Raw genomic sequence first — 9,714 nt, 5'->3', positions numbered from 1 at the left:
CACACACACACACACACACACACACACACACCCTTCCCCCTTGCCAGGATTGAACTCATACCAAAGCAGTGGCTAATAGCTTCACAGTGCTGTAACACTAGAGTTTCATAGGGTAGTTTCTCTGTGGTTCACAGATGCTGCCGGCTTTCTAAGTAGCATTTTCTGTATTCACAAGAGGAGTGAGGGTAGCCTGAGGTAAACTCTTTCTAGCAGCTACCACTGAGTTCAGCTCTGATTCTCTTTCTCTTGTGGGTAGAAACCCTTTCAGGTCGGTGGGGTTGGGAGAAGATGAGAGTCTGATCCTACCCTCTATTCTGGTCTTCAGCCTCCTAGGGGAATCCTGCTCTATGGACCTCCTGGGACTGGGAAGACCTTAATTGCTCGAGCTGTGGCAAATGAGACTGGAGCCTTCTTCTTCTTGATCAATGGTAGGAGACTTGTTTCAACTTGTGCTTGGCTGGATCCAAGCCTGAATTGAGTGAGACCCAGTCTCATGAGCTGAAGAATGTATGAACACCTTCATTTGCACACATGCCCTTATGTACATTTTCGCATCTTATGTTAAGGTACATAATGGACAGATAAGCTACAAGGGGAAGCTGTTCCACTCTGGAGTACCTGCTCACCACCACCTCTCTTGAGAGAGATAGTGGGCTGGCCCACAAAAAAAGACTGGGGAAGAGGAAGCAATTTAGAATGCAAAATCAGAAAGCCTGTGCTCATTTACTTGAGAGTTTGAGGACTGATTGGCTGAGATCACTGGTCTTTAAGGATGATGTATGGCTGCTAGTGGTCCAGGTGGAGTGCTGCTTTTGTTCTGGTCAAAGGACCAGATTATCTTCTGTCATCTTTACCCTTTAAACTCAACTGTGAGAAAAGGTTGCTGAGTCTTTCCTTGGTTTCTTTCCAGCCTGGTCTGGTGACCATTCTGGGATTCTCACTGATACAGACTGTGGGTTACCACATTTTAACCTAGGACTTTCCTCTGAGCTGGGCAAATAAGATAACCTGATTTCTTTTGAGATTAAGGGACTGTATATGGTTTTGTCATTTCCTCCATTCTGTATCCTTTCAGGTCCTGAGATCATGAGCAAGTTGGCTGGTGAGTCTGAGAGCAACCTCCGTAAAGCCTTTGAGGAGGCAGAGAAGAATGCTCCTGCTATCATCTTCATCGATGAGCTGGATGCTATTGCTCCCAAAAGAGAGAAAGTAGGAACTTATTTTAAGGGATAGAGGGGGTTGAAAAATCCTGACTTCATTGCTGACCAGACATTCTATCCTGACAGACCCATGGGGAAGTAGAGCGTCGGATTGTATCACAGTTGTTGACCCTCATGGATGGCTTAAAGCAAAGGGCACATGTGATTGTAATGGCAGCAACCAACAGACCAAACAGCATTGATCCAGCTCTCCGGCGATTTGGTAAGGACCCCTAATTTTTTTCGGCCCTGTCTTTTCTCTTAGGGAGATGAAGCTCTATTGCACTTAACCTCCTTGATCCCATACTTGTCCTTCATCTTAGTCACCTGATCTTGAGAATTCCTTAAAGATCACTTCAGTGAGAGGGCCCAAGGGTCCTTTTTATCCCATTTTCTGCCTATAGTAACCAGTCATCCCATGGGTTTTCCACAACTCGGGACTTTCAGTGCAAATACTAACACCAGGACAGTCCTTTCCTTTTCTCCCTGTAGACCAGAAGCTAACCTTGTTTTTGTTCATAAATTGTCTCACAGGTCGCTTTGACAGAGAGGTAGATATTGGAATCCCTGATGCTACAGGACGCTTGGAAATTCTTCAGATCCATACCAAGAACATGAAGCTGGCAGATGATGTGGACCTGGAACAGGTGGAGTGGTGATGAGGGCTGGCCAGGAGTTAGGATATGTTTCCAGGGAGTTGAGGGAGCTGGTTAGGGATATAAACTTCAGAGAAATTGATTTTGATTCCTGGGCAAAAAGGAAATGATCTGAGATTGAATCCATCAAACTTGACTTGGCATTTTTTTCAAGTGATAATATATTAGCATAAACCAGAATTTGAAGGGCAGCTTGGTTTCCAGATACCAAGTCCAGTGAAAAGATTGCTAGTATTTGTTTATGGGAAGGGACCAGGAGTCTGCTGTCTCTGAGCCTCCTAAGGCTTCTAGTTCTTAAGAGAAAATGGTAATTAGATCTTCTCTCTGCAGGTAGCCAATGAGACCCATGGGCATGTCGGTGCTGACTTGGCAGCCCTGTGTTCGGAAGCCGCTCTGCAGGCCATCCGCAAGAAGATGGATCTCATCGACTTAGAGGATGAGACTATTGACGCTGAGGTCATGAACTCCCTGGCAGTTACTATGGATGACTTCCGAGTAAGGACCACATTCCCCCTTAGGTAGACACACGTATACTTAGACCACTTTGCTGGCAAGTCTCATCCCCATTTTTTCTTTCCTTTTTAGTGGGCCCTGAGCCAGAGCAACCCATCAGCACTTCGGGAAACTGTGGTAGAGGTGCCACAGGTGACCTGGGAGGACATTGGGGGCCTGGAGGATGTCAAACGTGAGCTTCAGGAGTTGGTCCAGGTAGGATAATTTAGTCCAGGGGGAGTCAATGCCTTAGTATTTAGTAATTTAGCTGGGTGATATATGGATGTTGACCTATTCGTCACAAGAATTGTGGGAGCATGATTCAGAAACCTGCTAGTCTCGTGTCTGAGGCACTCTGGAATCTGCTCTTAGGGGACCTGCACTACAGGCTGGTGGAAGGGATTCTTCTGTTTAGTTCTGAAATATTCCTGGACCCTTTTTTCTTTTCCTGCTAGTATCCTGTGGAACACCCAGACAAATTCCTCAAGTTTGGCATGACGCCCTCCAAGGGAGTACTGTTTTATGGACCTCCTGGTTGTGGGAAAACTTTGCTGGCCAAAGCCATTGCTAATGAATGCCAGGCCAACTTCATCTCCATCAAGGGTCCTGAGCTGCTCACCATGTGGTTTGGGGAATCTGAGGCCAATGTCAGAGAAATATTTGACAAGGTAAGCTAAGGAGACTGGACTGTCTGTTGGCCTGATGGGGCTAGAGGCTGTTTTCTTAGGGACAATGAAAACTACCTCATTCTGGCAACTACCTAAGGCGGGGAGGGTCATTTTTTTTCCTTCTCAGAGCTGAGAGACTGAATTCTGTTAACACTTGAGACCATCTGTTCCACAGGCTCGCCAAGCTGCCCCCTGTGTATTATTCTTTGATGAGCTGGATTCAATTGCCAAGGCCCGTGGTGGTAACATTGGAGATGGTGGTGGAGCTGCTGACCGAGTCATCAACCAGATTCTGACAGAAATGGATGGCATGTCCACAAAAAAGAATGTGTTTATCATTGGCGCTACCAACCGACCTGACATCATTGATCCTGCCATCCTGCGACCTGGCCGTCTTGATCAGCTCATCTATATCCCACTTCCTGATGAGAAGTCCCGTGTTGCCATCCTCAAGGCCAACCTACGCAAATCCCCAGTTGCCAAGGCAGGTGCAGTCATGGGCCATGGGGACTTCTCTGAGTCCTTAATCTCGTGTGGAGTACTCTTAGGTTTCTAAGCAAGATTCTGTTGGGGATTTCTAGGGTTAGGTTTATAAAAAGAAGGTGGGAAATTTGAAGGTATTCAGAAAATCTAGAGTCAGTAATATAATCTGGTGGCAAGAGATACGGGACACACTGGAGTTGGGAGTGTTTGGGTGGTTCAGGCATCAGGGAAGTGAGAAGCTAAAGGCTTCTCCTTTAGTAGCTCTGTTGTGTCTTTTAGGATGTGGATTTGGAGTTCCTGGCTAAAATGACAAATGGCTTTTCTGGAGCTGACCTGACAGAGATTTGCCAGCGTGCTTGTAAACTGGCCATCCGTGAATCCATTGAGAGTGAAATTAGGCGAGAGCGGGAGAGACAGACCAATCCATCAGCCATGGTGAGTCTGCATCTTTCCCCAAGATGGGCCACTCATTGGGGAAAGGGGGCAAGCAATCATGCCCTGGAGTTTTGAAAGAGTATAAGGTTTTGGAAAGATATCTCACTGAGGTGTTTAGCAAAATCTCAGAGAGAAAAGAAATTGAGATTTAGCCCCTTCGGTCTAGAACTATAAAATATGAAAAGAGGTGGGCAGCTGTATTATAATAGGCTTTTTTTAGGGATATCAAAGTATGATTTTGCGGCTAAGCATAGAACAACATAGGCCCTGTGGCTCAAACCCTAGTAGGCCATGAATCTCTGAAATTAAGTGTGAAATTTGGGGAGTGGTTTTGAGGTTGCTGTTTACAAGACAGAAATTCTATGTTTTGCTTATTGTTGCTATGCTAGGGACTTAAAAATGAATGGAGAAAAAAAAAAAGCTATGATTCTTACCTTTTGGAGGGGTTCTGTGACATCTTTCCTGTGAAAGCTTAAAAATTGATGTGCTATTAATTGCGTATTTAAACAAAAATTAAACAAACTATAGAAATTGTTGAGACAAAGGATGGGGAAAATAATCCTGTTGTTACTCTCTCATATTTACATGAGAAACTTACTTAAGATGCACTAAGAAAATTCTATAACCAGGAGATACAGACACAAAGAAAGAGTTTGATGGCTGTGATAAAGTGACAACAGCAGGGAAAAAAAAAAACTGATATGCTAACCCTAAGAAGTAAATAAACCACAGCATATTAGAGTAATTTCTCAGTGGAAAAGATAAGGCTGAGATGAAGGGAGAGTGGAATTTGGGTAAAGGAAATAACAGCCCAAGTAACCTGCTTATGAACTAGGATGCAGGAACTGGAAGAACCTGAGTGGAGTCAAGAGGGTGTGTGGTTATTAGCAAAAGTGAGATAGATGTCTAGGCAAGGTGTAATCTCAATGTTGTAGGCACTGAGTTTTTAAATTCTAGATTTATTGAGGTGTAATTTAAATATAATGAAATTCACCCCTTTAAGGTATACTGTTTCTACTTTAGGACAATGTATATAAATTCTAAAACTACAACCACAGTTGGGATTCAGAAATTATCTGAGAATGTTCCCTTGTGCCATTTGAGTGGCATCTTCTCTCACACTAATCCCCTAGCAGCATATTGATAGAGTTCCGTACCTTCATCTTTACTCTTCCACAGTGTGGCAATGACTCAATTTTAGGAAGTTGGCCTGACAACTTACGTCAGGTTACATTAGAGAGGCAGGAAGTAAATGAGTTACTATAGTAATGGGGGATAAGTTGACCAGGGAAGGAATATAAGCTGGGAATTAACTAGCTAGCTCTGGTTGTCTGCATTTACCCATCCTACAGGAGGTAGAAGAGGATGATCCAGTCCCCGAGATCCGCCGAGATCACTTTGAGGAAGCCATGCGCTTTGCCCGCCGTTCTGTCAGTGACAATGACATTCGGAAGTATGAGATGTTTGCTCAGACTCTTCAGCAGAGTCGGGGCTTTGGCAGCTTCAGGTAACCAGATTGCAGGGGGTTGTACTTAAGTGGTCTTGTGGAGCCCCACAACCAAGGGATACTGGGTTGTTTTGAAAACCTTACACAGGCCTACTATCCTAATACTCTCTTTAACTCTCCTCTTGTGCACACAGATTCCCTTCAGGAAACCAGGGCGGAGCTGGCCCCAGTCAAGGCAGCGGAGGCGGCACAGGAGGCAGTGTGTACACAGAAGACAATGATGATGACCTGTATGGCTAACTGGTGGTGGCTAGCGTGCAGTGAGCTGGCCTGGCTGGACCTTGTTCCCTGAGGGTGGGGGCGCTTGCCCAGGAGGGACCCGGGGTGCGCCCACGGCCTGCTCCATTCCTCAGTCTGAACAGTTCAGCTACAGTCAGACTCTGGACAGGGGGGTTTTGTTGCAAAAAAAATTACAAAAGCGATAAAATAAAAGCGATTTTCATTTGGGAGGCGGAGAGTGAATTACCAACAGGGAATTGGGCCTTGGGCCTACGCCATATCTGTTGTAGTTTGGGGCAGTGCAGGGGACCTGTGGGTGTGAACCAAGGCACTACTGTCACGCCACAGTAAAGTATCTGCACTTCACTCACTGCTGCCCGAGCCTTCTCTTCTTCCCCCTACCCAACTTGGGCAGGAGGCTGAAGGGCCACAGTTGCTGGGTGTTTATATAGAGAATAGGTTGATTTTATTTTACATGCTTTTGAGTTAATGTTGGAAAACTAATCATAAGCAGTTTCTAAACCAAAAATGACATGTTGTAAAAGGACAATAAACGTTGGGTCAAAATGGAGCCTTTGAGTCCTGGCCCCTGTGCCTGCTTCTTTTCCTGGGAAGGGCCTGGGCTACCTTTCACTGCCAAGGCACTCTTCCATATTTGGAATTGGGGAAGTAAGATTGCACTCTTTCCCCTCCTCATTAACATTGGTTATTTGATACTTACTGCTCAGTATCACTCGATGGGACTGCGTACAGGAGGAGAAGCCAGAGGAAGCTCCTGATAATGGTATCCTCCACCTATGTTTGATGTGGATGGCAAGGCTAGTCCTTCAGAGATCCCTTTTCCTGACTGAGGACTGGATTGGGGTGACCATCAGAAGTTTTAGCATTGTAGAAAGATACAGTTGCTATCTGGAGATGGACATTCTTTTGATATATAAAAGTCCCAAGCATTCATGCGCTGGTTGAGGATCATTTAACAATTATGTCCAGCTTTATTTTATGTAATTTGTTTTATATAAAAAAATAGCCTTTCTTAATATAAATTTCTAGTATTGGGTATGTTTTTTCTTAAGCTAAACATCCTCTCAGTTTTTCAGATGATTGCTTTGCATGGTTTTGTCTAGGTACAGAGTATGTTTGTTCAACAGGTACTAATGTAATCGCGTAGTGCTTCTGGGATCAGTACCATGATGCCTTACCCAAAGAGGAATATGGTGCAAGAAAATAATCTATTGAGTCAAATTTGTATTGCTTCCTAGTTGTCCTAGTACTTATACCAGGTTCTGGTCTGGTTTACATAGATAATCTATTAAGATAATTTTATTGGCTGATTAAACTGGGGCATCTCTAACTTGTGCTGTGAAATAATTATTTTTACACTTTGTGGATATATATAATAATATATATATATATATATTTTTTTTTTTTTTTTTCCAGATACTGTCTGTTTATCTTTAGGTATCCTGGTGACTTTAGTCTTCTTTCCACTCTGAAAATTGTCACTGTCTCACTTCCTGTGGGTTGACTGACAGCCTGACCTCAGTGAGGGCCAAAGACAAGATCTTTTGGGGAAAAACATTTGATATCTCCAATATCAGGCTGTGGGATCAAAACAAAGCAACTGGTATTTCCCAGAGATGTGGAAATACTAGTTGATATGTGGTAGAAATTTGTGTTGGAATGGTCATTTTGCTTTCATTTCTCATACAAAGTATAGCGAGGACAATTGCAGCTCTATAGATTCTATTTTTAAGATCTTTCAAACTGGGGTACAGGTCTGAGGTGCTTTGGGGGGTTGGGTTGAGAGGATTCACTAGAGACAAAGTGGGGAACAGAACAGACTTGACTGAAATACACTGCTGAGTGGAGCAGTGGGTGGGTCAGGAGAGGTATCCCGTGCCATGTGGGTCACCCCCTGGTGGGGGATCAAACTTCGGCTGCAATGGCTGTGGATAGCTTCATAGTGTTGTGCTTTAACCTATTGTGCCACCAGAAGGGCCCACACTAGAGGTTTTTTGTTTTTGTTTTTTTTTTTAATGTTTAAAAGTACAGGCTTATTAGGGAAAGGGACAGAAGAATAAAAGACACTTGTATAGACACAAGTGGGCCAGAAAGAGCTGCTCTGAAAGGGACAGGTTTGCTAAGAGAGGCCTGCATGGTTTCAGGCAGGCGGCCTTGGGGAGAGCGGCCTCTGCTGAGGGAGATCTGAAGCCCAGGCAGGTGGTGCAGGTCAGGCTGGTGCAAGTCAAGGCAAGCAGGAGGTAGCTGCCCTGAGGAGGGAGCTGGTGGAGAGAAGCCCCTGCACAGGCGAGGGGGGCAGAGGGACTGTGGCCTCTATAGGTTCTTTAGGAAAAAATATGAATGGATTTCAGTGAGAGGCTGGGGTCTAGTCCTGGCACTCTGATTTTGAACAAGGTGCTCAGCTCTTTTGGGGCCTTGAGTTGCTTAATGTGACAAAATGATCATACTTCATAATCTAGAAGCAATATGAGTGGCTGTTTACTTTCAGCAACCTAGAGAATGCTGTATACCAAAGCCAAGAGACAAGTTGTATCGGCTGTCTTCCCCCACAAGGGGACTTCCAGTTTCTTTAATTACAAAGAAATTAGAATATGGTTTAATTATACTAATCACTACTTCCTGGAGGATCAGAGCTGCAATTAGAAGATGTCTAACCAAGAAGACTTCACATAGATCATAGAGGACCCACAGAGGCAAAAGCAAAGAAGGAAGGAACTGTGAACCTAACATTGAGTTATGTTTGTATCCAAGATACTGACTATAAGAACCCTGAGAGTTCAGTGGACACAATGCCCAGGAGAAATGGCAGGTGTATCCATCATTAATTCAGCTGAACTACAGCAAATAGTGGTTTGTTACCTACCCCAACAAATTAAGTACTTAATGATAAATAAGAATATAGGACAGCTCTCCCCTCACCCACCTGTGACTTACAGGTATCTCTTACTCTTTTTCCTAATAAATCTGTTCTTTTCAAATGTGAAGGAAAAAGAAAGGGCCAGTACTTGGATTTTTCATAGAGCTATCTGGAGGTGTGTGGACTCATGGAAAGGCCTTTTGTTGAGTAAAAATTCATAATTGCTTTTTTAAGACTTTTCCGATGAGATAGTAGATAGGTGGGGAGAGGGAAAGTACCTTCAGTTCCCCACTTGGTCAGCGGGTTGTAAACGCTGGACATAAATCCTCTAACAGGTTTGGGCTAAATGAAGCTTTCGAACACAAAAGTAACACAGGAGGCAGAGGAAGAGCATATACCATCTCAACCAGCTATATAAAGGGAGTATTACAGAGAACAACACCGGGCTCGGACTGTGAACTTTATCTCATAGAACCTCACTTGTTCTTTGAAAGGGTTAATAGCTATACTGTCAGGAAGGGAGTGTTAGCAGCAAGAGGATCTGTGGGGTTTGCAAGGACAGAGTAAACCATACCAAGGTAGAATCTAGAGAAGCTTCTGGAGGTAGTCTGGGTGGTAAAGGAGGCTTGACATGGAAAAGGGGGAGAGCAGTTTGAGCAAAAGGCACAAAGCTTAGAAAATACAGTGTGTTTAAGAAGCATGGAGTGAATTGGAGATGAAAAAGACCACATTTTGAAGAACTTAAAAGACAAAAGTCCTTGGAATTTTAGGCAGCAAAATGATAGATTTCAGTGCCTGACAGTTTACTCTTTATTGTGGCAAAAATTTTACATGTAGTATTGTCACCCACAATACTCATCGCTGTGCATAAACAATTTTTAAAATGACAACTATAGAAGCAGTAATGTTGAAATTTAGGAAAATGTAAGCAAAATGGTAGATACCACTAACGTAACTTCAGTTCATATTGTCTCAATCTACATGTGTGTAAATGTGTCTGTGTGTACTACTTTAAATTCAAACAGAATATTGCTTTATAATTTTTTTAGTCAATTTCCACCTTTTCATTAGAGTTTTTGTGCAATACACCGTATTCAGAGTTTCCCAAGTAATCCAAATAAGTCACAACTTCCAACCAAATGAGTATCCAGTCTAGGGCCACAGGTTGTATCTGTTT

General features: G+C 43.6%; 1 protein-coding gene across 1 annotated transcript in view; it reads left to right on the top strand.

The window, feature by feature from the left end:
- VCP (valosin containing protein) overlaps nucleotides 1-6,238 on the top strand; it is a 13,900-nt gene extending 7,662 nt beyond the window's left edge. The window contains exons 7-17 of the mRNA XM_004677755.2: nucleotides 326-428; nucleotides 1,076-1,209; nucleotides 1,287-1,422; nucleotides 1,734-1,846; nucleotides 2,186-2,350; nucleotides 2,441-2,563; nucleotides 2,803-3,015; nucleotides 3,191-3,499; nucleotides 3,778-3,933; nucleotides 5,286-5,440; nucleotides 5,575-6,238. Coding sequence (XP_004677812.1) covers nucleotides 326-428; nucleotides 1,076-1,209; nucleotides 1,287-1,422; nucleotides 1,734-1,846; nucleotides 2,186-2,350; nucleotides 2,441-2,563; nucleotides 2,803-3,015; nucleotides 3,191-3,499; nucleotides 3,778-3,933; nucleotides 5,286-5,440; nucleotides 5,575-5,680 — 1,713 coding nt within the window. The 3' untranslated portion in view covers nucleotides 5,681-6,238. The remainder of the gene's footprint in view (nucleotides 1-325; nucleotides 429-1,075; nucleotides 1,210-1,286; nucleotides 1,423-1,733; nucleotides 1,847-2,185; nucleotides 2,351-2,440; nucleotides 2,564-2,802; nucleotides 3,016-3,190; nucleotides 3,500-3,777; nucleotides 3,934-5,285; nucleotides 5,441-5,574) is intronic.
- The last annotated feature ends 3,476 nt before the right edge of the window (nucleotides 6,239-9,714 follow it).

This window comes from Condylura cristata, unplaced genomic scaffold (genome assembly GCF_000260355.1).
Source record: "Condylura cristata isolate star-nosed mole 26May11 unplaced genomic scaffold, ConCri1.0 scaffold00006, whole genome shotgun sequence".
Taxonomy (NCBI): Eukaryota; Metazoa; Chordata; class Mammalia; order Eulipotyphla; family Talpidae; genus Condylura; species Condylura cristata.
This window is presented reverse-complemented; position numbering and strand designations above follow the sequence as displayed.